Genomic DNA, 27,911 nt, shown 5'->3' with positions numbered 1-27,911 from the left:
GCTAACCTTAACTGTTAGGCAGAGGGAGGGAGAAGAGAAACACACACCACAAGCAGCAACACTGGAACATTTCAAAAATCAGGAAAACTTTAATAGCAACCAAATACGAAACAAACAAAAAAAACGTAGAAAGACATGACAAAATGGTGACAACAATTCTAGTTTGCTTTTTTCTTTTCAAAGACCAAAATAAGTTTAAAATTAAAGAATACAAAAAGAGAGAGAGAAAAAAACATTTTTTACACAGAGCAGTCAATAATAAAAAGGACATTTTGGGATAAGACTGTTTCGTTGTGTGTATACAGTTCATTTGTATCGAAGAAGCACATTTGCCAGTTTTGGCAGCAATCACAGCGCAACAGTCAAGAATAAAGCACTCAGAGAACATAAATTATAAAGCACTGCAAAATAACAGAAAAGTTGGGAAACCATAATAGGAAAAAATAAATCCTTCATGCTTGCTGTCACTGAGTAATACACAAATGTGACACCATAAATTAGTAATCATTTTTCTCTGCTACATATTTATATATTTATACTATGTACACAGGAAGATTTTCCCTTTTTTTTTTCTTCTTTTATGCGAGTGAGATGGAAGATGTTAAGGCTTTGATTAGTCATCAGACGTTCGGAGCCAGAGAAATACTAACAGCATGTGACTTTCGTGGAAAAGAAAAATACAGAACATTTTGACTACCTAACCTTGTGCAAGACCCAGGCCGGGTTCGCAGGTTTCTCTAAAAGTATTTTGTCTGACAAGCCTTATGTGGATGCTGGGGTGGGTGGCAATGGCGTGTACGTGTGTGGAGGCGGTCACAGAAGTAAGGGAAGTCGAAAACATTTTGGCAGTGAGTAGGAAGCATTGAAAGGGATGTGGGGAGGGCGAGGAGGTCAGCAAAGTGGCCTTTTTATGAAAGCTGTATCTCCAGCACAGAACAAAACTGAAATGGAAAGCATGTGTCCCTGAATGTGTGGTTGCTTCTGCTCTGTGTGGTCACCGAATTCGTACGGGGTTGGACTGTGTGCAGGATAGAAAGCAGTGAAGTGTGTGTGCGCGTGATTGTGCGCAGCTACGCAAGCGCATGTGTGGGCTTGTGTCAGGGGATGGCAGAGTTGTCAGGTATGAGGTGTCTTCTGCACAGTCTGGCAGTGGGAGAGAGCATAATGAGAGTGACTGAGAGGTGTTTGTGCGTGGGCGAGTGTTTCTCCGCATTCTGTGCATGTATATGTACGGTGTGTGCGAGCGCGTCTTCGAAATGCACAATAATATCTTCAGTTTGCCAGTTTTCCACGGTGACAAAGGGTGGCTACTCGGGTCACAGCCCCAAAGACAGAGAGAGCGAGAAGGCCTAAAGTCAGAAAGCATCACGAAAACACACACCGACACACAACTTATACACACACACAAAGAGCTGATTCAGTTGCAAGCAACCCGTCGCTTGTCTGGTTATGGTCTATGCGGTAAATTATGAAGACTGTGTACATCTTTGCATTGTGCCGACTGTCAGTCAAGGAGATGGAGAAGTCAATTGTCCACAGAGAAAAGTGTACTTATTATGTGAAAATGCAAGTAATGCTAACGTGAATAAAAATAACCATACAAGTGTAGAAATCCCCCCCCATCCCGAGTCAAATCAACTCTTAGGCTTTAGGTTTTAAACTAAGCTCAGTCTGTTTAGTATGTTGCGACACCCAAACAACTGAGGTATTCATTACAATAAAAATTACATTCTGAATGCCCCCCCTCCCTCCCTACCTGCCCCCCCTCAGGCATTTGAACTTGGAAGCTTAGCCATCCCCGAATGCCCTCCACAAAAGCGGCTCTGTCAATCTGATATTTACATTTTCATAAATATCCACATTTTCACGAGAAAAATAAAGATGCTTATGTATATAGTATACAGACACCTCACACCAAAAATGTACGTACACCAGTTTTGCCCCCTGTCAATGTTTCTTTTACCCCCAAAACCAAGCATTACACTTATATTTCTCTTTGTAGCAGTGACGCACACAAATGCAAAAATAGGCAGTACATTTATATTGGAGTGGTTGTGTGTAATTAGCTGTGTGCAGTAAATTTACTGTGCCCTAGGTTGACAGGAGTTGCATTGATGTATAAGGTAAGGCCATTCGATGATAATCCTATTGAACTTTCTGGCTTAAAATATGCCAGACGGTGTTTAAACACTAAACACTGTCTCTATTTTTGTCATCTCCCTCCTGCTCTCTCTCCGCCTTTCTGAAGGTTAAAAGTCATCACAACGGCAAACAAGGACTGTCTCACCCATTACAGTTACGAGGTCCGTATGAGTGGTTCTTTCACATCTATAGTTCAAGGTTAAAAACAGCCGTGATAAGAAATGCGGGCGAGCACAGTCATCTTTTCCCTTGGCGATGGGTCACCCTGCATTTGACCTCATGACCTGCAGCAAACGTCAACCCAGATCTTGGCTAACCTTGCAAGAGGTCAGTACAGTCATTGAAACCACACTCGCCAGATTCCCAGTTGATCAAATGGGAGCTGATGAGAAGGCCGGGAAAACAAAAATGATTAGCGGAGATGCAGCAAAGCCCATCACAGTCACCCACTGGCTATGCAGATAACGTGACGCATGCTAATGTACACACTGAGCCTCACAGGCAGCGGTGTACAGTAGCCACTGAGTAATATTTGCCTGAGTGGGCCTTCGGTGGCTCGTTAAAAGGATAAATTAACAATCAGGGATCAGGGATTCTGTTACATCCGGTCATCTGATAAACTACGGGAGGAGGTGGGGACATCTGTGCAGTGGACTGAACATGGCCACTCCAGGTGGATTAGTCAGTCCTGGCATGACGGGGCAGGCAGGGCTGGAGCAGAGTAAGTGGGTTATTTGACACATCGGGAGTAGTAAAATACTGCCCTGGTCTCTGCAGCCCTGACCTCGTCACTGCCCAGGATAAATCATAAAGTCCCCATAAGCGCTGAAGAGAGGGATGAATAAAAGGAAGAAAGAGAGAGAGAGAGAGAGAGAGAGAGAGAGAGAGAGAGAGAGAAAGAGAGAGAGAGAGAGAGAGAGAGAGAGAGAGAGAGAGAGAGAGAGAGAGAGAGAGAGAGAGAGACACACACACGCACACACATTATGAAGAAATAAAGGGGAGGCGGAGAGAAGAGTCACCACGTCATACAAGATAAGTGGTGGCAATCTGTTGGTCCCAGCTAAGCGAGCAACTTCACGGTTCATTACCAATCAAGCTCCTCCTGTCAGGAGCGCTCTGAAGAGATGACGATGAGAAGGAAGAGAAAAGAAGAGACATGCGCCTCTCTCGGCCTCCTGACTCCTGCATCCCTCTCTCCACTCCTTGACCCTGTCAGATTGGCTACACCTCATTCCCTCATTTCTTGTTTACCGTCTCATACCTCGAGGCACAGTACAAAAGTTTAAATGTGAATACCTTGTTAAGAACTTGGCTCAAACTCTTCTAAACTGCCACCTTGTTAAATTCAACTGCTTTTATATTTGTCCAGGGCATAAAGACTTGATGCTCTTGAAATTTTGTGCCCACCGTTGCGAATAGTTTGTAGAGATGTTTGTCTATGTCTGAGAGAAAGATAGCGGAGCGGAGAGAAGAACTCACTCATAAACAAATATATTGGTTGTTTCTCTAAATCAGTCTGTGGTTATGGTCTATACTTTAAAACGATTTCCTGTCAAAGCATCACAAGCTACTCAATACCCACAAAATGTCACAGTGCAACACATTATGGAGGACTGAGCATTGCTGGCAGCCTTTTCCACTTCTGTTTTTGTGAAAATTAGAGTGAATATGAAAGTGAGATGTACAGATAGATATAGCTAAGCTGGTGTCATGATTCCATTACCCTACTCCCACACTACATTGTTTGTGTTTTTGCCTATTTGCCAAGTGTCAAGGTCCCAGTGATAGCAAGAGCATGAGCAGAAGTGGTGGGAGACAGGTTGTTCTTTTTCAGTTCCTACAGACCAGATAACAGCAACAGTCCTTTCACAATGTCCCACCACACCCTCCTTTTCATTCAGTCCATTCTGGGGCTCCACTGTGATAAATAGGCTATATTTAAAATCAATTTTCCAAAATAAAAGTGGTAATTATTTTCTTTTCTCTTTCAGACAGGAACAAGACCCTGGAGCCACAAAATCCTCAAGAGGAATTCTCCATCCTGCCATTGTCGCCTCCTTCTCTCCTCCTCTTTTCCTCCACTCCTCCACTACACGTAAACTGCAGTCCGTGAGATGACAGAGCCATCCCGCTGGGACTCCATGTCATCATCCAGGTAGTCTCCAATCATACCGTCCTGGTCATGCGGCGGGCGAAGCTGGAGGATCGGGGCCCCTCCGGTAAACTGGTCGTACCTCTCATCCTCCTCCAGCTCATCAAACTTCCTCCTCTCTGCATCGTCTAACTCATTGCTGAGCAGGATGTCCTGGGCAGTGGGCGTTGTGGCAACAACTTCAGGCCGGCCTCCAATGGGGAGTGGCTGATGGTGGTTGTTTTTCTCTCCAAGGCCCTGGTAGGAGGAGCCTTCGTTGCATACGTAGATGGGGCCGTTGTTGTTGCCACTTCCAACGCCACCGCTTCCTGCGCCTCCTCCCGTGCCGTTCTTGCTGGCCTTCTTGCCCCCACCAAACATGCGCGCCTTCATGTCGCTGCCGCCATTAGCGCGGTATCCCTGCTTCTGCCTACGGCTAACGGTGATGAGCACAGCGATGAGAGCGCCGATCAAGAGGACGAGGAGCAGGGAGCCAATCACAGCTGCCGCAACCACGCCAACATTGGATGGGTTCTGTGGGGGCTCTGTAGGAGGGAGAAGAGGCAGGGGGGAGAAAGAGGGAGAAAAGGAATACGATTGAGAAAGGAAAAAAAACACAGACCATCGGAGAGGGGGCATGAGGGGTACAGAGATAGCATAAAAAAAGGGCAGGAAAGACAGAGCGGGAAAAGAGAAAGAAAGTAGGAGGTTGGATGAAGTCAGTAGGCTAGTCTGAACTGTATTCAGCCAAGTGTGTGAGAGTGCTGAGGTGTCAGTACAGTCAAGTGTGTGTGTGCGCCTGTGTGAGGATGTGTGTGCTGAGCTTCCTGCTACAATGACATTTCCTCCTCTACCTCAGAGCTGCTCCTGTCCCCATTCCCACAGCCACGTCACAACAAACGTCTCAGCAACGTTTCATCTTGTGCTGCCCTTCAACAGACAGGGTAGTTCTGAGGCACACCACAAATCACAAGGAAAGGCAGGTGGGGGTGGGGGTGTGGGGGTGGGGGTGGGGGGTGTGGGGGCAAGCTACATCCACATACACTCTGGGAAGAAGTGGATGGCGTGTGGCGGGCAGAGCAGGTGGAAGCCATGCAGAGGAGGAGGAGGATGATGAATGGAGGAAGGGAGGGTAGAAATTGGGTGAAGAGGAGGAGGAGAACGTGGCGAAGGAGGTGGCGGATTGACTGAGTGACAAAGTGACACAGCGGAATGACAGGTCCTCCTGTTAGGCATGAATGAAGAGCAGGGGGACGGGCGGACACGGCTCTCCACTTCTGTAAACCACAAGAACTGTATGTGTGAGCGCACACGGCATTGCTAAGTAAGTCACAACTGCCCCGATGCACATACATACACATGAAAAGAAGCCATTTAAGGTTAATTTTCATTTAGACAAAGCTTTGTTAGAGTGCAAACTGTCTGAGGATGCTGTGAGTAAGGCTAGGGCTCTGCCATGCAATAAGCAGTATTTCTGTTTGTGTGTCTGTGTGCTTAAAAACTCCTAGGATGAATGGTGGTGTCTAGATCAGGGTTGGGAAGAGGTAGGACTTGTCAGTGCTCTTTTTCTGAACTCATACATCCCACTTTGTCAGCATCATTCTTCAGTGATATGAGTGCATAATTTTAAAGATGCAATTTAAACTACAATAGAAATAATCACTTTAACAGGCACAGCATTGTTTTAGTTTTTTGATTTACAGTGGTAATAATATAACCAAGATTCAATGTCAACACTGATATCAAAGCAATACTATCCTTGCTTGCCGGCTATGTCAACAGGATTTTCCTCAAAAGCATTTTAAGTGCATCAGTTAAGTGTCTAGCCATACAAAATGTGCCTAAATAAAACATTATTTATCACATTAATATACCACATTAAGTATAAGGTAGTGCCCGTCATCATTGGACATTGTAGTCAACCTAGTTATGATAGTATGAGTAAAAACACAGGAAATACAAGTAGGTTACCGCTTTGCGCAACTTTTTTAGGGTCATGAGCTCAGAGCCCTGCATGTATTCTAGGACTCCCAGCAATCAAAGTCAGATCCATACGGTCATCGTCTATAACTCAGCGGACACGCAATATGACATCAACCCAAACAGAATTAATGTTGGTTGCATCCACTGTACTCTCAACCAAATGGCATAGGGTTACAAGGGAATATGTAGACAACATAAAACAAGCGTAACAACTCAAGGGGGAAGGATGAACACATTAGAAAGAGAGCTTAGACTTTATTCTAAAGCTCTGTCTGCAACATGTCCTCTTCAGAGATTTAAAGCCTACTTGTAGTAAAAAGGAAAACTGAGGCTTCAATGTATGTTATTCCCACTTTCAGTTCAAAGCATTCAATTTTGGGATTTTTTTTTTTTTTTTCAAATTGCACTCACATTTGCATGCCTCGGACACAATAAATAAAACGTCTTCACGTTACTCTTTCAACATGGCATGTTGCTGTGGAAATGTATTTTGGAGTCCGTTTGTTAGCAGTCATTCTGAAGGGCTCCACTTCCCCTTAAGTTTGGTCAGATAAGTTACATAATACAATTAAATAAATCAAATAACTTGTGGTGAGCAAATTAATTTTTAATTTGAGTCACTGCTGGTTGAAAGCGATCAGGAACCCTTAGCTAAGCTGAACATCCTCTCTGGTGCTCTTGCTTTTCTTTCCACTGTTTGCACTTTCACCAGCTGCTGCAGAGGATTAAGCAGTAGACGCTGCTGTTAAAATCCCTGCCTAGGTTTGAAAGTAGCAAATAAGCCCCATTCTTTTTGTCATTCCCACTTGAAATCCAACAGGAGCCGGCCCCTCTTGTTAAGTTTACAGGGAGCCGACAGAATTACTCTTGTAACACTGATTCTTGTCAAGAGATAAAGTGGCAGCCTATTGCTGTCTACATTCGTGCTCTGCTTTTTTTCTGCTTTTCCTCCACTACCAATTTTTCCGTCTCTGCCTCAACTGCACCAGTTGTCTCCTGCATACTCTCCCCGTCTCCCCTGAATCCATTTTCCCTGTCATTTGTCCATTTATGTGGATATTTCTGCTCCCCTCCTCTGTGCTTCATTTTTAACGTATGGGTAGGGTAAGAACTGATACATCTTCCCTTCACTTCATTCATTCATTTTCTCCATCCAGTCTCCTCAAGCTCTCTCGCTGTATACTCCCCAAGCTGTGCTAAACATTCCTGTTCACACACACAAGAGTGAGAGCGAGCTCTGTGTCCACTTTGTAACAAGAACACAGGAAATGCATTATCACCTATGGCCCTGTGGAGCTCCACCACACGCAACGTGCCAACAATCTCTGTGCAGACGCCGAGCCCGATGCTGCCACATATTCCCCATCACATCAAAGGGAATTGCACTAAAAATTTAAATGCAAATTCTCTCTAAATTCTACTCATCCAATTATTCCTAACGCATCATTCAAAAAGTCCCTTCCAAAGTATGTGCTAATACTTTGTTTTGTGGGTTCATCATTCCAAGTTCCATTCTACCCTTCTGGAGACAACGCTTTAAAGATTCAAAAGAGCGACACACAGGAGTCACTCCAGCTGCCACTACAGGCTCACACACTTCTGAACAAAGCACCAGTGGAATATATCTAAGTGGGTGAGAAGAGGACATCTTATAAACACATGCTGTTGGATGAGCAAGCACAACGCTGCAATATGCATGCTATGTGGATAACTGGGGATGAAAAAAATATAAATCACACGCATGCACACTGACGAGCCGACACACACACACATACTGTATAAGCCAAAAAATAGCATGCATCTTGTGAAGTCATGTCCCACACGACTGTAAGCTTCAAGTGACCGCAAGTAATGAGAGAGATGGAGTGGAAGTAACATTTATTGCAAGCCTCCCCAAAAATACGCATGGTCACATTCACATACAAGCTCACACTCACACACCATTATGATCATCAGTGGTCTGACGTTGGACTGGGCTGCACCTAGGGCATAGCTTAGTAGCATTCTCTGCTAGCATGTTAAGTTATTGAACAGAGCTGTTTGTGTAGTGTGTGTGTGTGTGGTGTGTATGCGTGCTAATGAGGGGTGGGACGGGGGCCAGTTGCAGGCTGTGGGGAGACTTGGCTCCATCAGACCTGTTCTCTGGCTGTTCTCGCATGGCCGGAGACATGCACAGACAGATGCAGGCAGGCAGACACACACACACCCTAACTGAGTGGAGGAAAATAGCCAAGCCCCTTGCCCTTGAACTGTCTTCTTAGATGATTCTGAAAATGGGAGAGAATAAACTGAATTGAGAGGAAATCTCCTTTCCACTGAACTGAAGAGCCCCTCAGACCGTGTGGGGGATTCGATGAGGGGCATTTCACTTTTTTCAAGGTTAGGCTGAGCCGCCCCTGCAAGGAATGGCGAGCAGAAAACCAAGACAGAAGATGGAAGGAATCTGGGTTAGCCACACAAGAACCCCCCTCAGAGGAGCCAAGAATGGAGGGATGGATGGAGGGATGGAGACTACTAAGCTGTGATTAAGGAAGAGCTACTGGTATTTAAGATTTAGGCTTAGAGAGAGAGAGAGAGATAGCATGGGCATGGCAGGAGGAGAGAGAGAATGCTGGTGGCAGGAGTCTCTTCTCTGTGCAGGGAGATCAACGGCAGACTTACGAAGGCTAAAAGACAACCTGAGAGAGATAAGGAGGATGAGGAGAGAGCATATGCTAACTGAGAGGATCTGAAATGCAATAAAAGAGCAAACGGCAGCGAAAGAGATGGCAAGGGAGAGAAACATTGAAAGAAAGAGGAGAGGAAGAGAGCAGGGCAGGATACGTTTGTGTGCGACTGAGCAGCAGAATCAAAGATGGGCGGAGGAGAGGCAAGGAGAAGAGAGGACGTCTATCCCTCTCTCTCTGCCTCCATGTGCACAGGCAAAGGCTGAGGGCAGTAGACAAATGTGAGCACACAGAAACACACTAATGTGTATTTGTGTGTGTGTGTGTCATGCAGCTATGGGGTAAAGCGAGTGGGAGGCCTGCTATGTAGCAGGTGCTGGCCATTTCACGCCTGTCGGCCCCCTTTAGCCTTGTTTGTCTACACACATTCACATTAGTCTCTGCGGGTCTGAATCACACCCTCATATGGAATCATTCCACTTCTTTCTTACACTCTGTTTCGACTATCATCAACTCTTTTATTTAATCTCAATAATACTATCCTTCTTCCTGAACACTTCTCTCCATCTCTCTGCTTTCTACAACCCTCCTTCATGCTGACACTTGCTGGTTGCCTCAGTCACCTCTTAACTGCTGGCAAATTTAGCTCACATCTTATCCTCCTCCTCCTCTTCCTCCTCCTCTGCCAGTGAGTAAGAGACAGCAGTAGGATCAAGAGAGGAGGTGGTCCTCAGCAAGAGAACAAGATGAGATGGGGGAGGGAGATGGCAGGACAAGGAAACTGTGGGAAGTTCAACATGGGAAGCGACCAGACCAAAAAAATGAAAATATAAGACATCAGAGGAAGAGAAAAAGGAGAAAGAGGAGAGAAGAATGGGGGAGGAGTGGAAATATAGGATAAAAGACAGAGCAGGAGAGGAGTGGATGGTGAAATGAGAAGAGAAGCAGCCAGGAGCTGAAGCAGCAAAGGGTGACTGATCCGCTCTGAGAGGTTTGGAGACAGACAGAAACGTACGCTATGCTGAGATAGTGGAGGCCAATAGCGGAGGAGATAGGATGCAGTGGCACAAGATTCCCATGGGAGTTTTAAATGCTGTCAGCATCGCTCTCTGCCTCCATCCTTCAGTCTTTAACTCTCCCACTCTCTGACTATGAGGATTGTGTGCTGGCACTGATTGGTTCAGATGCACGTTCCTTGACTTTATAGTCTAAAAGCAGATGCCTTCATCTTGCTCCAGCCCTCGATCTTTGCATCTTCCTTGCTTGTTGCTTGTTATACACAACAGAAGATGGTGACATCCTTTGTGCTACAGAAGCCGTTTACACCACTACCGCATGCAGCAGTACAGAACGGCCCCAGAGGAGTGGTAAAGGCATGCTGTGGCACCACAAGGAGCCAAGGGACTTGAAGAAAGATTTGAGATGAGAGAGAAAGAAGAGAAAAAAACGTGTAAAAAAAAAAAAAAGGAAGAAAGAAAAAGAGCAGAGTAAGGAAAAGGACCAAAAAGAAAACGAGGACATGAAGGAGCTGGGTAGCTCTTACGAAGAAATGTACTTTTCTGCCGCTGTTATGGGATGGGTTTACCCTTATGTCAGCAGAAAATAAGTTCAGGTAAAGTGAAGGCAAAAGAGTGAATGGGCATGTATTTTGTATGAGGCGAAATGCAGAAGTGAACCCTGCTGGATGGTGTCCCTAAAAACTCCAGAAAAACAGCAGCACCAATCTAACTGGCAGCATTCTGGATGATTTAACTGATACAACAGGCTTTACACCATATGAATGTACACACCTGAAAACATACATGCCTTTCACAATTAAGAACTTGCAAACACACACAGATAAAGTATGAATGCAAGTATCCTCTCAGCTATACCCAAAACTATATTTACATTCACCGCTAGTATACAGTGATTGCAGCCTTGTACTAAAGACTGATTCTTCTATGATTACTGACGGCCAACGGTATTGCTGAGAAGCTCTTCAAAAAAACCTGCTCTACAAACGCCATGGGATGTAAAGGCAGCAACGTTGGGTACTACAGAGGCTCAGATAATACTGTTTGTGTTGAGTGCATGCAAAGAGACAGAAAAGTGAAATGCCTTCACAACAGAAAAAGACACGCAAAGTCGACGGCGAGAATCCAGAAGCACCTGAAAGCGTGCACACACAGTCACGCTCTCAGATATTCACACATATACATACACAGCACGGACAGAGCAGCTTGGCCATCTACGCCTAAACTACACACCCAAGACAGTCCTCAGCACATTGAAGATGTGTGTGTGTGTGTGTGTGTGTGTGTGTGTGTGTGTGTGTGTGTGTGTGTGTGTGTGTGTTCGTGTGACATTTGAAGCAAAGGCGTATCCCTGGGGAAGCCATAAGAGCACAGAACACCAGAAAGTGTGCAGTTTGTGCGATGAAAGTGCACTTGCTTCCAGTTCATCTGCTCAGAGGGTAGAATTTTTTTCATACAAAGTCAGGGGAAGGTTTATAAGATAAGTGAGACCTAAGTGAGTCCCAAGTGTGTTTATCAATTTACTAATTTCCTATCCAATTTAGGAAATGCACTACTTATACAAATTACAGTTAGTACTAGCTTTAATCTATGGGGCAGGGTGGATTTGTGATGACAAGAACAACTGTAATGCTGAATTATATCACAGGGAAGCGCACAAAACGGGCACTTTAACCGTTTCTTCTGACAAAAACTACATGTTAGATTGTGGTATGCTTGTGTTTCACTGAACTTACCTCTGACTATGGCTGTGATCTGGTCCTTGGTGGTCCCTATGCGGTTGGTGACTTCACAGACAAAAGTGGTGTTCACAGCTTCGTCCACCTTCAGCACCTTCAGCTCATTGCCAACGATTTGCACCGTATCTGGTAACGATCCGGACATGCTGCTCGGACACATCAAAATAAGGAAGTAGAACCATGAGGAAACCAGAAAAGAAACACAAGACATTGGTTTGTTTGACTTTAGGAACAGTGAGATAGAAATTTCCAGAAATGTGCTGCATTGTGCAGCGCCATCCAGTCCCACTAATCTTGATCAGCAGTGCAAAACCAATCAGTTCTCCACCCAGCTCAAAAAGCAATCCATTTTTACACACTGCTGGAAAATACAATGGGGACAGAAGGAAAATCAAAAAAAAATCTCATTTCTGCAGTTTTAAGACTTTCTTTTTTTATTATTTTTTCAGTTGTAGCTGATAACAAAAAAGGGGAGATACTGTGTTTCTCATTATACAAGGGTTAAATTTTGAGTCACAGAATCCATTATGAAAAATTACATGGCTACCCCCAAAATCAGAGCACAGTTCTGTAGTGGCAATAATAAAAGCGCTGATTACAGCTCTATGAGGAGTGTGGAATGAAGGGTAAGAAGAAAAAAAAAAGCAAGGGACACTGGGAAAGACAGACAGAGGAAGAAACAAGACGACAGAGATTGCAAGATGGATGATCAGTACTCACGTCTTCCAGGTGACAGAGGTCGGAACGGGGTTTGCAGAAGCCTGGCAGGTGAGCATCACATTTGTTCGGCCCATGTACCAATTATTGTCATAGCCAGCGATAGTCACCTGAGGGGGATCTGAGGACAGAAGAGATGAAGGGCATGATCAAAGGAAAAAAAACTAATTTCAAATAATCATTCTTCATATTAGAGTGTGAACAGCAAAGGAGTTTATGGAAGAATAAGTGTGTGTGTGTGTGTGTGTGTGTGTGTGTGTGTGTGTGTGTGTGTGTGTGTGTGTGTGTGTGTGTGTGTGTGTGTGTGTGTGTGTGTGTGTGGTGTCTTACACTGGACTGCCAGCTTCATAGGGAAACTCTCAGCTTTGACCTGGGTCCTGTGTTCCACCACGCAGCTAATGTCTTTCCCGTTGTCGGCTGCTGTAGGAATCATCCGGTACTCGCTGGTCACCGTCACAAGGTTGTCGGCCCCTGGCTTAGACACTGTTGTTCCATTTCCACTGACTGTGGTCACCCAGGAGATCTGGGCGGCAGGGCGGCCATCCGCGGACTCGCAGCGTGCCACAACCTCCGGCTTACTGCCTGCCACAACTGTCACGACGGAGGCCGAGTTCTGAGGCTTAGCTGATGGATGAGGGACACAATGATGCAAAAGGTGGAGGGAGGAGACAGGAAGAGACACAGAGTGGCATAGAGAAGATTAAAGGATGCAGAGATAGATAAAAATGGAAATAAGAGAGCTGAGAGAAAAGATAATGTGCACCATTACTGATAAACAATTTGAGCCACCACCATGGCAAAAACAAATCCAAAACCTCAACCTCCAAAGATCCTCTGTCCCCTTTCTGACCCTCTCTCTTTATACTCACTTTGTCTCTCTCAAATCCTGAATCCTTCTTTCCATGTCTCAAATTTATTCCCCCTCTATCCCTATCACCTACCGCTGACAAACAATTTCCCTGACGGACCAAGTGGAATTTCACAGACAATTTCTAAATCACTACATGATCTCAGTCATCCTTCACCCCCTCTACTCTCTCTCACTCCTCAACTGCCCTCACTGATACTAATGTGGGATCAGGGAGAGCAGGCAGGACAGGAGCTGACAGCAGGCATGACAAGCAGCAAGATCAATACGCTGCCTGAGGGAAGGCACAGGGGGATGATGCTTTGGAGAGAGAAGAGAGTCAGGCAAAGGGACAAGGTGCCGGGCCAAGGTTAGACGCATGGTTCCATTGCATTAACAAGAATACAATTGATCTGACAATGCCACTTATATTATCAATTAGGACTAGCTGTGCATGCTCTTAACCTGCACATTACCTTCAGGGGAAGGAGTGTGCTTGAGGGAAGCAAAGAGGGACAGGCAGAGTTGCAATTATAATTCTATTTTGCAACTTAGATATGCACACAGTCAATACAGAGAGAAGGTTAACAAATCAAAGTAAAAACCAACATTGAGCTGCGTCAGTTCGCCCTGGCACAGATTCAATCAGTTTCTAAAACTCTGCTTGAAAGTTAAACACTACTAGACACAGAACTGGTTGGTTGTTTTTTGGTACAAAAGCTAGTGGAACTGATGAAGATAGTTTGGGATAGCTGGTCAGTTCCTCTCATTATGAAATGTTTTGACTACTACGATTGATTCATGTTGGGCAAACCATGAGCCTCGAGCTACAGATCTTTCAGGGCAAGTTTCTTCTGGACTGTGCAGGGTTTGAAAAGTGGTTGTTGATCAGTGGTATATGCTTATGTAAGGAGACAAGCAATTAGCAATTTTGTGAGTCCTCGGGAGGCATCAGCTAACCTTGTGTACATGTCAGCAAATAATAACGTCAGCAATAACAGTAACAAGCCTGGGTGCTACCCCGACAGAGCTGTAAAACCAGGAGTCAGTGCGATGAACAACACTTACAACAACACAGCTACTGTGTATCCTTAAAAAAGATCTCAAGGTTTGACTTTGCAGGATTTTAAGAACTTATATCTACAGACAAGAGATAATGTTGCAAATGCTTAATACTAACTTGTAGTAAGGACGTTTTTCAGCTGAGTAGGGCCAGAAACATTACTTGGACATGTGAATCTTCACATCAGACTGTCACCCTTTTCATGATGTCAAATAAATCTAGCAATCTTCCTCATTTTGCGTGTTGCTAATCATTGTGCATAGCACTGTCAAACACCTACGAGATTAGTCCAGAAAAAAACAGAGGCCCCGTTCCAGATTCAAGCTTCTGGTTTTACTTTGAAATCTGACAGCTCCTCATGAAGGTTTCTAAGTAAAAGTGAACTTAAGAATATTCATAAACAGCACATGTTGAAATATCATTACAATTGCCTTTGCTGAACAAAGTGCTTATTCTAGGGGTAACTATGAAGTCCATATCGTATGACGCATCATTTTCATGCAGATCAAAACATTCAGAATCCTTTGTGACATACAGCAGCTGCCTATACTATCTGTTCTACTGATTTTTAAACAGTGTGTAGATCATGTCAGTGACTTACCTAGCATGACCAGGTAAGTGATGCCCTGCTCGTTCCCAATGGGGTAGGTCGCATATTCGCAAATGTACTTCCCCTCATCCGTCATCCTAACATCACTTATCTGGATGGAAGGGCTTTGCAACTTTGGAGGACTCTGTGAGAAGCTGACTCTGCCCTTCACAGGCGAATCAGGGTAGTTGGGATTGAAGCTGGGGTGAAACACAGCAATGTTGATCCTTTCTCCATCCTTCGGCTCATAGATCCATGTGACCTGCGATGGAGCACGCACAGGTCAGTGCTTAGCATGCGTACAGTGACAGAGAAAGACAACAGGCCTCGTTTATCATGGCACTGATAAGTGACACTGAGGAGCATTTTAAGACATCCACATATGAAAGTAAACTCTACAGGGCTTGTGTACACAGCATCACAATGAAGTAAATGGAGCAGGTATGAATACGGATGTGACTTCTTCAGGAGTAATACTCTCTCAGCTGTTCTTAGTGGAACCAAGCACAGTTTTGCACTTCCCTCTTCATTGAAATGCAACTAAGAAGAGCATTTCTTCAATCCCCTACAGGAAAATTAAGCTTAGTATTGTTTGTTTGAAGTAATAAAACATCAAGTCCAAATGTGGTAAAAGCCTACTGCTGGCCTCAGGATTATTTCCGCAGGCTATGATTTGCTAGATTAAGGTCAATTGCACCTAATAAACACACATGGACCCACATTATCGGTTTATGGTTGTTTCAAATGTAGTAACTCACTCTCATATGCCTGCAGGTCTACGTTTCATGCACGAGCACAACCAGGTTAATAAGTGATTGTTCTACTTTATTTTCCAGGAAAACATCTGGATGTTTTGTGAAATTATCACTTTTGTATTTGCTTGAAGGAGAACGCCTACTTGCTTGAACCATGAAAACAAACTACTTTAACGACTTGTATTGTGTCAAGTCTGCACAATCAAATCAAATACTGACTAAAACAAGAAAAGCAACTGCACCATGACAGTGTGTGTCTGACCATTGTGAGCTGGATCCCAGTGGCATCAGTGAAGGCACAGCGCAGGTTGACGGTCTGGCCGGGATACGACAACACCTCAGGCTCTACCTTCACCCGCTGACCTGATGTTCCTGAATGAAACAAAGAAAGAAAAACATTAATCTCTGTTCTCACTCCTAAACTACAGGAGGAGAGAGGAAAAAAAAGGAGCACAGAAATCATGTTGGTGCAAAGCCTTGTGATGATAAATGAGGACAGTATGGAAGTGTCTGGTACAACAGAGGACAGCATTAGTGAACCCAGGCAAGTAGGCCAAGAGTCTGGTATCTCTCCATGACTGTGCGTGTGTGGACGAGTGGCTGGGGGGAAAAAAAAGGGCATGTGTGCTGCAATAAAAAGAGGAAAGCCAGTTCCATTTTGCACATAGGACATAAATCATCTAGATGGGTTATGCTTTTCTATAGCCTGCCATTTGCTTTGCCGAGACATTCCTGTGTTACAGCGAAGAGTCAAAATAAATATGCTGTTCTTAGTGTGTTGTGTCAGTGGGTGTGTGAGAAACCGAAAGAGTCAAGAGAGCTTCAGCACAACAATCTGTTCACGTTCGCCTGGATATATGCGTGTGCATGTGTGTGTAATCCAGGCCTCTGTGAAAATGTAATTACTTGTATGAGTAAGCGCGCATTAGTGTATGTCAGCAAGATGGCACCTGTTTTAAGTAAGAGTGGATTACCTGCGGATACACGCTTTCAAATATCTGTAGCCAGGGCTATACGTGTGAATGTGTGTGTTTGCTCACAAAGTGTTTAAGCTACACACATGAAACGGCACCAGTGGATCACAATTTGCCCTAAAGACAAACAATTACTTGCAAAACTAGTTCCACCAGTTTGTGCTACACTAAAGCTGTTGTGTTGAAACTAATGTGATCTGGAGGGCTGACGGAACACACGCACACACACACACAGCAAACACCCACACACATGAAACCCACACACAGAGATAAGAGGAAAGGGCAGCGCTGTCTTTGTGTTTTGACGAGCAATAAACACCACACCTTCTCTTCTCGAGGGAGACCTGAGATGTCAATATGGAGGAAGAGAGGAGGGAGGATTGAGTGAAAGGCTGAGTGGGAAAGTGGAAGAAAACAAGCCTTTCCTAGAATAACACCAGCTCTCCCAGGACCAGCCCAATTTACAACCACAAAACAACCCCCTTGTAGCCACAGAGGAACCTCTGGACAACCACTAAACAGCCCGTGGGAGCTGCACAGAGCCCTATTGGGCTGGAAACAGGCACAATTTGCTCTTTTTTCTCTCTCCCTTTTTGGATGCACATACTGTATATAAGCATATCTGTGCAAGTCGTCACACAGCAAGCATGTGCACATACATACAAAACTCATCTCAGGTTTATTGTCGAGTTCCTGGCCTGTAATCTTTCAAATGTCCACAGCATTCCTGGCCCATTGTCAGTGCATCTGAGCTAGTCTGACTAACTACAGATTAGCTTTGGAAATGGGAGCTATTCTCTGGTTAGAAAATGATGCAGCAGAAAAAAGAAAAGGGAGAGAAAGAAATGAAAGGTTATTGAAACTCTTGATTACTAGTCTTGATTGTGGTGTATGGACCAAGTCAGTTTTACATGTCAGAGGTCATTACACTGAGCGGCACTGACCATAGGCTACTCTGGCTCATATTTCGGTTGTGCACGTGTACAAATTAAAACACGCACACACCAATGTGGGGGCAGAACTGAACCAGGCCAGTTGTCTGTCATTCTGAGGCAATAAGAGAAGAGCCAACACGGGTCAGCTCAGATGAGACAGCCTGGCCTTATGAGACTCTCTATAGCCCCAGGGAAGTAAATATTACACACCAGACGGACAAAGACTTGCGCACCCTCATCTTCCATCACAGTCCCCAAACCCGAGCCTTGAAGACTCAGACTCGGAGCAGCAGAGAGGAGAGAAAGAGAAATAAGCGGGTGCATGTCTATGCATGCATACAGACAGAACAGAGCTTTGAAAATGATAAGGCAAAGTGGCATTTAAAAGGGGCATTGTCAGTAGAAATATTTAGAGAGAAAATGGTCAAATAAAAACAGGAGACAGAGAGGTGGGAGGCAGAGGGAGGAAAGAACGGAGGGAATTGGAGAATAAAAGACAGTTCAAGGGTAAGAATGAGAAGAAAGGAGGAGCGACAGAAGGAGGGAGAGGAAGAGAGGTTTGGAGGCGAGAAGAGTGAGAACAGAAGCCTTGTGTCACCGCTGCTCTACTTTTACAGTAGCTCTGCTGCCTGCAGGTGACATACAAGAAACACCAAACGCTCACGAACAAACAAACGCTTGAACACACAAACTGCCCTCTTCAACATCCTCAAGTAGTCACATGTTGGCATCTTAAGTACTGTCACCTATCATTATGTCTTTAACGTCCACATGACGCGCACGCACACACACACACCCATTACGCTGAAGGCGCTGTGACAGCCCTGCCGTATTAGCGCAGTCCTCTCCGATGTCTTGTCTGGTCATCCTGACATTTCCGTATTTCCCACTGTTCGTCTGCGAAGAGGAAAATGAATCGAGGAGGAAGGAGGGGAGAAAGTATGTTGGGAGGATGGAAGGATGAAAGGAAGAGACAAGAGACAGCCTGGGAATGCCAAAGTGATGGAGGATGTGAGCGGAGGAGGGGAATGAAGTGCGAGGAAAGTGGGGATGAAAGGGTGTGAAGAGAATGCAGTGCCAGGAATAGAGAATGACAGAGGGAGTGAAGAGAGAATGTGGTGAGAAAAGACGAGGGGAGCAGGATCTATACAGGGAGACGGTGTGTGCGATAAACAAGGTTAATAGGAGACAGCTGAGGGACAAAAGAGAAACATTTAGAAAGGGAAATAAGAGTGACAGTAGAATTAAATTTTAAAAGTGACCCGGGCAGTTGCAGGGGGAGCGACTAAAAGGGAAAGGAGAGCAAGATATGGGGAAGAGAGTGGGAAGCATGGAGCAGAGAGAGGCAGGCTAAACTCCACACCTGACCTTGTGAGAAACACTGAGGCTGGTTGTTGTGAATAGGGACTGAAAGAGGAAAAACACAGTGAAGCAGCGTGAATGAGCCAGAGAAAGTGTGAGAGAGAGAGTTTAAAAAAAAAAAAAAAAAAAGAGAAATTCATAGTTTTCTCATTTGAGCCAGCTGTGACTTAAAAAAACAACATGCGCTTATCGGCCTGCGTCCGCATGCATTGCTGCCTGGCTGACTGAAGCCGACGCCTAATGGCACTCATGTCCTCTACCTGATCCCCGCTATAGTGGAGAAAAGCACAGCGTCAGGGGGACAGGGAGTGCAGGCCATCAACTAAAATATCTAATGGCCTTCAGAGCTCAGTGGCTCTGCCATTTCATCAAGCTAGTGGCTATGCACTGTCAGGTGGGCTACAATGAAGCTTCCCCATTCTCCATGTTCCTGAAGATTGCTTTCTAGCAGTCTAGTGTGCACGGGTGAACGAGAGCTGGAGAGCAAGAGAGAATGTGTGTGGGTTTTCCATTGGCCTTTCTAGCACATTGCCGTCTTAGTAAGCATTCTGGGCTTTTACTATTCTTTCAGGTCTGTGCAAATTTCACCGTCTCCACAATTCTCTTGTTGTTGATATTGTTGTACTCCCTCTCTCCACTCCTGTAGAGGAACATCTCTGATACGGGCAATAAGGAATACAGGAACTAGTCTCTGTGTGCACAACAATCTTTTTTTTTTTCTTTTCTTTTTTTACATGGGAAAAGGAAAGTTTGGAAGATGCTATCACATTCCTCACTCATAAGAATGCTCATTGGGCGTCATTACATACACACCACAATGTCTGAAAGTAATCAGTAGACATTGAGCTGGTAAAAGATGAGCATTTAAATCCTTCCACTTCTCTATTGTTCAAGAGTTTAGATTAAAAGCTCAACACAGCACCATTCCACTGGCCGTGGATACAAGTGGTTTCTGAATGAAAGTGCCGCCAAATACCAGCTTTGTGGGGATCCCGATGCACAATTTGGTTTTCTGGGCATATTTTTTGTGAAGTATTGTTTTTAACCACTGGCACAGACACATAATTCCAATTCCATGATTATCACTGGGGTTGCAGCTTGTAAGCGCCAACAGAGTGACACATTTTTCTGTTGTTTTGCCCATTTTTCTGTCAAACGGAGCTAAACTTAAACAGTAACTGCATTTAAAGCACTACCTTTTAGCTTTCAGAATGTCAGAGGTATGTTTCCTTTCACTGTTACCTTCCGGTGCAGTAATTACAGCACTGATAGTACATAGTATTCCAAATGCTGAATTGTGGTTGCATAATTCCCATGTACTAATGCACATATTTAGCTTGTGAAATTACAGCTAAAAAGCCAGTGATAATACGCATTTCATTTCAGTCTTTCACAGGAGGCTACAGCTTTTTATACCGTTAGTCCTCATTAAATCTAGCCTAGCCATGCTACACCCATGTTTCTGATGGCACAAGGGTCTAGGGCCGCTTGACAGGGAGGGAGGCGGGCTAAAAGGTTGTCTATCAAATCCCTCTGCAGCAATTGGGTAGGTATACAACCAATCAACGCAACGAATAGGCTGACGTATTCCGAGAGCACCGGCGGATTGTGGCTAAGTCCCATTAGCTTCCCAACCAGCGGAGCCAACTGGTATATTAAGGATTTGCCATATCCCGTTGGCATAAGTCCAAATACGTTTTTCTTCTCAATGAAACACTTCAGTGCCATCCTTTGTTTATCTTTCAAGTTGAATTTCAGCTTCAAATCTTTAAGGGCTGTGGCCAAAGCCGAGTGGAAAGATAACTGTTTATTGTACGCCGGTTGTTTCTGTCAGAATCGTCACGCCTCTGTTGTCACTTCGTTACGCCCGCCTTCTGACTCTACACTTCATGGTGATTGGTCCGGCCAGTTTTAGGAGAATCCAGCCTCGAGCCTTATGGAGGGTAACTAGACCCTCCCTGGCAGAGAATTAAATTCGTTGCCGTGGGTTGTCTAGGCTACATTAAATCTCTAATACCGCTTGCTTTATTGCTTGAGATATTGCAATAATTACATTTGTGACTGATGTGTTTGGGAACTGACTGTTCATCGTATTAATTTTAAAGGTTAAAGCTTTGACAACCACAGGTCACAACAGTCTAACATGTATTGATGCACCTTATATATATTATCTGACATTCTGCTTAGACCGACCTACTAGTGTAGCTGCCCACATGACTGATTTCCGTGTGATGCTGTCAGCGCCGTGTCCAAACCAAAGCAGTGACACCGCGGTGGCTGTGTGTCATGTCCACACTGCTGCTAATCTGGTCTAATAGCTGCTATCAGTTTGAGTCTGGAACAGCACCAACTTCATCCCACTGTCTACTGCTGCTATCAGACATCACTGGTTCCTCTGACTTTTACACACACACACACTTACATGAACGTGGACACACATGCAGCTACAGAAATCTACAATGAACGTGCATGCACCTCACATCCCCACACACATTTACATCTAGATACTTCAGTATGCTGGAAACAGAGTCTGAATGCAGCTTAGCTTTGACAGGCGAGGCAGTTTGACAAGCCAAGAATAAAACCAGGAAATGAAGACTTGAGATGCGTCTCATCTTCTCATTGACCTTTTCCGTTGGACTCTCCATAAGGGGCCAATCAATAGCACACGGAGTAGCTACATTTAGACGTAGTCCTGATGCATTATGGACTGCTCAGATGACATTGTTTTATAATCTATTCATGATGTATGCTTTTATGGTGGAAGCAATTGACTCAAATGCACCTTTTTTGAAAAAGAAGCACAACTTCAAAGATTTCAAGGCAATCACACAAGATTAACACTTCGAAAACTCACTACAGATGCTCTATCATGTTGCAAGCGGAACAAAGAAAAACTGTTGCAAAAAGGGTCTAGTGTTACAGCGGGGTTGCATGCATGAGACAGGAGGTAAAATCAACCTCTCTGATGCAACAGGAGCACAGAAAAGAAGGTGGAAGAAGAATGGAGAGCTACATTTCACTTTGTTCACAGTGACATGATGAAATGTTTGATAACCGACTCTGAACACTGACTATGGAAGGGGGAATCAGACACTCAGGCAGCAATGATGAAGGGAAGCAAAAAACACATGAAATGTAACAGAAGGGGAGTGAGGGAGAAATTGGAGTTTGGAGGGAGGGACACAGGGAGATATGAAGAGGCTTCAAAGTGCCAAGGAGAAATGAACAGCTGGAGGAGAAATGTGCACTGGGAGGTGTGTGTGTGTGTTTAGAGAACGTGTGTGTTTACCCGTGCATCTGTACACTGATGCATATTCCTATTTAGTAGAAAGTTTAGAACAAACATGCCCTAGGACTTGAGTGAATATCATTAGCAAAAAAAAAGCCTTTACCAATTCAATTAAGTGTGCCATCTTAATGAATAAAGACCCAGCAGGGAAGTTTTAAAGGGAAGTTTTTAAAACATGATAAAAAATACAATTTAATACTTTGAAAAGTGTGCACACCTCACCTCAAGATGACAAAACCTCTTGTATTCACAAGTGGACCATGACGTTAGTTTTGCCGTAAGACTAAGTTCATACATTATTCATGAGTTCAAGACTAAGAGAAAAACTGTAAAATAGAAAAATTCACAATGGGATCTCCAACCCAATTAACTGCATAGGTCCTGACATGAAATTACATACACAATAACTCATGAATACGTTGCCTGGCGGATCTCTTTCGCTCTCTCTCGCTCTCATACTGTATCTTCAATTCTCAGTGATGTACATAATGCAAAGAGAATATTTCAGGTCAGGCAAGGTCTGCTGGTCAAACAGGGCTGAATTTCGAATCATGTTTGTTTTAAAGAAATTGGAAAAACACGAGTGATGCATAAAACATAATAGTGATTTCTTCAGCAGCATATCAGACCTTGCATCAGGAGGATGAACTTTACAACCAACACCATCTAGAAAACAGTTAATCATTTAGCATCTGTGAAGTACTCAAAAATGATGCGTGTGTGTGGTCATAGTGAGACAAAACACATTTCCACAAGTACAACGGCTTGGATTAAGCAAAACCACACTGACACAGGCAGTCACTAAAACCCACATGGCTGTACACACACACACGGAGTGCAGAGGCACTCTTTTCCACTGGGTAAATAATTCATCCCTGGGTACGAACGAAAGCAGTGTGCTCTCTTCCTCCTCCTCCTCTCATCTCTACATTATTGATAAATACCAACATCTACACTGTACCTGACCCAGGAGAGATGGGGGGAAAAGAGCGAGGATGAGAGCAGTGGCGGTCAAAGAGAAAAGCCTCTGATATAGAATGACTCCGGGACACGGAAAAAAAAATGCACTAACTGTGTAAAGCGGAGCCGCATAAAACGTAAAATACAAAGTGGCAAAAATGGCAAAGGCCATAAGGTTTTATGATATTGCATGCTTTCATGAGAATCAGTAAAATCTTTGCTGAGAACTCTCCTGAGCCAAACAAATAACTGCTACTTCTATACTGGCTCACAAGCGCTATCACTTCAACCCACTGAATAAAGTGACTGAATAACTTACTGGCTGGATGGCTGACAGACACCCAGCTCCCCTGCGGCTCCTGGCTTTGCTTTGTCCGTTTGGGCACTGCACATCATTCTACCTCCACCGTTCTTGCCCTCTCTCTGCATCGCTCACTTTCTTTTCCCTCCCTCAGTGCTATAGCCCTGTCCTGTATTTTCATTTCAGAATAAATCCTTTTCATCCCTCTGGCTCATTTTGCTCTTCCATGACTATTTTTTTTTTTCCACTCTGCTAGTTCTTTTTCTGTCTGACTTCTTCATCCCAGCCCTGTGTTCCATTGCTCCTCATGGTAATTGTAGTGGACACGTTATTTTAGCCTTGCATGTAAGATTGGGTTTTAGTGCCGGGTGACCATAGTGAGGGATCTGCAGTCATTGCGCGAGTAGAAAATGCTAATCACAGGCTGCGAGAAAACATTTTTCAGACAGGTCTAGGCCCAGTGTATAGGAGATATCTTGATCCGCTCTCCATTATGCATGCCGAGGCCTTGCACCTCTTTATCAGATCTAGCAGTAAGCTTGCCAAAAAAATCCTTCAGACATCACTCTGAATGACTTTGGAGATGTGTGTCTGTGTGTACATCCAGAGTCTGGCAGCATCTATCATCGGAAATAGCTATGTATGAAAGGATCAGACTAGTTGGATCAAAGTTCCAGGTACTCCTACAAATGTCCAAGGCCAGCTGTGCGTGCATGTGTCCATCTCTTTTCCCATCATTTCGTGTACGTGTGCCTACATCTGTCTCTGGGTATGTCAGCTGCTAACATAATGTGATTATGCATCCTATTTTCGCTTCCACAACAACACATGTGGGAGGATGTGTGAGTCTACCAAGGTGTCAGATATGATATTTCAGGATGGGTGTGATCCCAGCCCCAACTTAAAAACGGCATGTTAAAGTGATAGGAATTCCTTAATTTCACCTCGGGGGCGCTTCATCTCCCAGCTGCTCTTTCCGTAGTGTCAGGGCTGCCACTCAGCCCGCTACTGATGAGCCTATTGGTCGACAACGCTGTCAACTCATAGTAGAGGGGGTGAGTGACCAATCTAATTTATGCCACATCTTCAAGGATAAAAATGGAGCGCTGTGAGATGAGGGAAACTGCTATTAGCACAGTCTGTCAGGAGGCTCACACAGCATGTTACCAAATCAGCGCTGACCATATGGAAGACAGAAGGTCGGGCAACACAAGCAAACAAACAAGGAGGGGCGTACCGATATTATGATTAACAGATGACTGTGTCCATCACAACACACTGACAGCCACCTGGATTCAATTACTAATGGCGTGTGCGTGTGTGTGTACGAGCACAGAAAAGAAGTCAGCAAAGAACGATTTAGGAGGCCAGGCAAGTTATGCTCAAAAATGTGACAACCACGTCTTTTCTAAAAAGTTGAGCGTGTCTACTCTCGCAAAAGCACTGCTAATTAGTAGCACTGCTCAAATGTCAGAGTTCTGATATGTGTTAGATCATCTGCATTTTGAAAATAAAATGAGAGCACTTTGAAAGTTTTGGGAAAAGATACATTTTTTTCATGAAGAAGAAGCAGAGCTACATTAATTTGTGTAGATGGTAGGGGTGAACAACTCATTCTACTTAAAATAACACAATTGTCAAATTGCAAAGGCTACAGTTTAGGCTATATAAGGTCTGGCTATTAGACACTGAGACTAACGTTGCATTTCAATTTTATCTAATTAAAGCAGAATTAAACTTCTGGGGTTGTCTATGCTTACCTGTGAATGAATGTGTACTATGTAGTTTCAGCATGCACATTGTGGTTGACTAACATATGCCCAGTCTGTTTATTTACAGCCAAAGCAGTACATTTTTCAGTGTATCTTACACAGGGTTAAAATTGTTGTTCTGCTGGTTTTACAATTTAACTGAACTGAAGAATGACATTGCAACATCTGTAAGATAGTAGATAACAATTTGTAGATATGTTGGATGTTCTCTAAAGCAGAAGATAGCAGTCAAAGACAACAGATAACTGGAGCAATTTAAAGTAGAAAGAAACTGTTGTATCATAAAACGACTGCATTGTGTGCCTCAAAGTTACTTCCCCACAGGTCTGCAGTGAGCTGTGAGAGCAAAGGTGAACAGCTCATTGTTTTCAACTCTCAGTAGGAGGCGGGTAAGATGAAATTCAACACATTCTATCAGTTCTCCCAGAGAGGAGAGGTTGGAAGGTGTGACTGAGCAGGAAGGGCATGAGATAGGAGCAGAAAAGGAAAGAAGGAAGAAGGTTTTGACTGTGAAGTCTATAAAATTACTGGCAGTAATATAGAGCTGAGGAGTCATACACTGCTGAGACGTGCGACAAGTCATAATCCAGATTGTTTTCTAGCCCTCCCTCTGTCCCGTCTTCCCCCTTTGTACTCTAAACTACTTTGTCCATTATTGTCTTAACGACAACTTGCCTTGGAAACATGTTGAATTGTATTGTTGCCAGCAGATGAATGAACAACTAACAGACAGCTCAGACAGACCAAATGAGAAGGGTTGCATAACCTGATATTTCTCCTTAAGTCAGTCCATTCAATAAAATTAAACAATATGCACTTGGAAGATATGGCTGGCTGGATGTATAGAAACACTAAAAGGCAAGTGTGTGTGACAGCTCAAACAGCATATACAAGCAAAAGTACTAACAAAAACACGAAATTAATAAAACCCAAAACTGTAAAAAGTATTAGAGAAAAGAAGGTCGGGTAGAGCATAGCTAACCATGTTCAGGCTGTTGCTATGCTCTTGGTATGAAAGGTATGAAAGCCTCAGATATAAGAGAAGGTCAAAAACCTCCATTAAAGATTCTTACAAATGACAAAAATAGTTGCAACTGGTAATGCTTTATCATTACTGTGCTTACATCCCTTTTTAATTGAATGTTTAGCATTTACTTGACTAATTTAACAGTAAATGTAAAGTTCTCAGTCTGTCTAAAATCTGAAAAAAGGTTTTGCAGCTGTGGATCGACTCATACAATTCGGTAATCTTTCAATTGTTTAAGTTCCTTTTCAAATATTTAGAAATGTATTCTGGGTGACTTGCCTTCGGAAATTTTGTCAGACTATTTTCAATATCTGCATTTTTTAAACAAAAGTCAACAGTCGGGCCGATTATAAAAACAATAGTCGGTTCCAGCCCGGCAGATTAAGACAACAATGCTCCAGTGAACAATAAAGTACATGAAGTTGTTCTGCACCATGACAACAACAGATTAACTCAAAAAAAAAAAAAAAAAAAAATTGTGAATCACAGCTCCCGCAGTTGTCAGTTCATGTGATGAAAAATGAAGGAGGTCAACCAGTTAAATGTCGCTCAAAGGAAACCTCTGCTGTCTGTCAAAAAAATAAATAGAAGGCATCTCTGAAACAATGAGGGTAATTAATGAGGTTAATAAGGATCACAACTAATCTTTCTATTTAAAGACACAGCTACATATTGACAGCGGCAGAAAATTACTGTGACACCTTAATATCCTCCACATCTTTACCTGTGCATGAGGCTGACAGCAGCGGATCGAGCTTCCCCTCAATAACGGCATGAACCCACGTTTCAGCTCGTAACGGCTCAGCAGTCACGATGATGCTACGATTGATCTGACTTTCAGAAGATTGAAGCCACTTCTCAGAAATCATAAGGGGGGGGGGCTAAACAGCAAACACACTCACAGCCGAGACCCAAGCTGCCGGAGCGATCTCCTGTCAGGTCGTCATTACATTGGACTGACGCGGTCTTTGTTTACCATCTACCCCCTTAAGGCAGAGCGACAGATATCTGATTGGGAAGTGAAGGATGGATAGATGGGTGTGTGAACAGACAGAGATGGCCATGCTCCACTGGCCAGCTTCAAGGACAGAGAGGCCCTTCAATATCACAGCCGCCGCGTAATTAGACAGTGCTGTGTCATGCACCAAAGAACTGCCCCTATTTGTGCCATATTAAACGCAGCACGGGTTTCCTCTGCTGTGCTTTGCCATTGAGACCGAATGCAAAAGGCGAGCAAAGAGGGATTTGTACAAATTTAATTACATTCATAATTCACCCATCTTTAGCTGTAATCACTCGGGGTTAAGTTAAGTAAATGTACTTCTCGGCGAGCCACCCACACCCTGTCTTGCCTTAACAAGCAGCGTGCTGCCTGGTCTTTCAGGGAAATTTCATTGTCAGACTGAAACTCAAAGTGAAAGTAAACACAGTTGTTGGTATGCAGTGGTGAAATATTAACAGAGATTCTCTTTCAACTGAAGTGCTGCATGCTTTGGTGGAGTGTACTGCAGTTCAGGTGGTTATGTTTGTGTGTGTGTGTGTGTGTGTGTGTGTGTGTGTGTGTGTGTGTGTGTGTGTGTGTGTGAGAGAGACTGTCTTCTGGTGTATGATACTGTGTCTCTGAGGCCACCTGCAGTGTC

General features: G+C 44.0%; 1 protein-coding gene across 4 annotated transcripts in view; it reads right to left on the bottom strand.

Annotated features, from left to right (window-relative positions):
• si:ch73-22o12.1 (poliovirus receptor homolog) overlaps positions 1 to 27,911 on the bottom strand; it is an 84,264-nt gene that overhangs the window by 35,796 nt on the left and 20,557 nt on the right. For 2 of the 4 annotated variants that reach the window (XM_051957398.1, XM_022210862.2), the window contains 6 exons: positions 15,911 to 16,020; positions 14,906 to 15,155; positions 12,725 to 13,018; positions 12,398 to 12,515; positions 11,675 to 11,823; positions 66 to 4,818 (listed from right to left, as the gene is read on the bottom strand). In XM_051957398.1, coding sequence (XP_051813358.1) covers positions 4,232 to 4,818; positions 11,675 to 11,823; positions 12,398 to 12,515; positions 12,725 to 13,018; positions 14,906 to 15,155; positions 15,911 to 16,020 — 1,508 coding nt within the window. In that variant the 3' untranslated portion in view covers positions 66 to 4,231. Of the gene's footprint in view, positions 1 to 65; positions 4,819 to 11,674; positions 11,824 to 12,397; positions 12,516 to 12,724; positions 13,019 to 14,905; positions 15,156 to 15,910; positions 16,021 to 18,353; positions 18,606 to 27,911 lie in introns of those variants that run through there. The other 2 variants (XM_051957399.1, XM_022210863.2) reach the window with 2 other exon arrangements.

This window comes from Acanthochromis polyacanthus, chromosome 12, assembly GCF_021347895.1.
Source record: "Acanthochromis polyacanthus isolate Apoly-LR-REF ecotype Palm Island chromosome 12, KAUST_Apoly_ChrSc, whole genome shotgun sequence".
Classification (NCBI taxonomy): Eukaryota; Metazoa; Chordata; class Actinopteri; family Pomacentridae; genus Acanthochromis; species Acanthochromis polyacanthus.
This window is presented reverse-complemented; position numbering and strand designations above follow the sequence as displayed.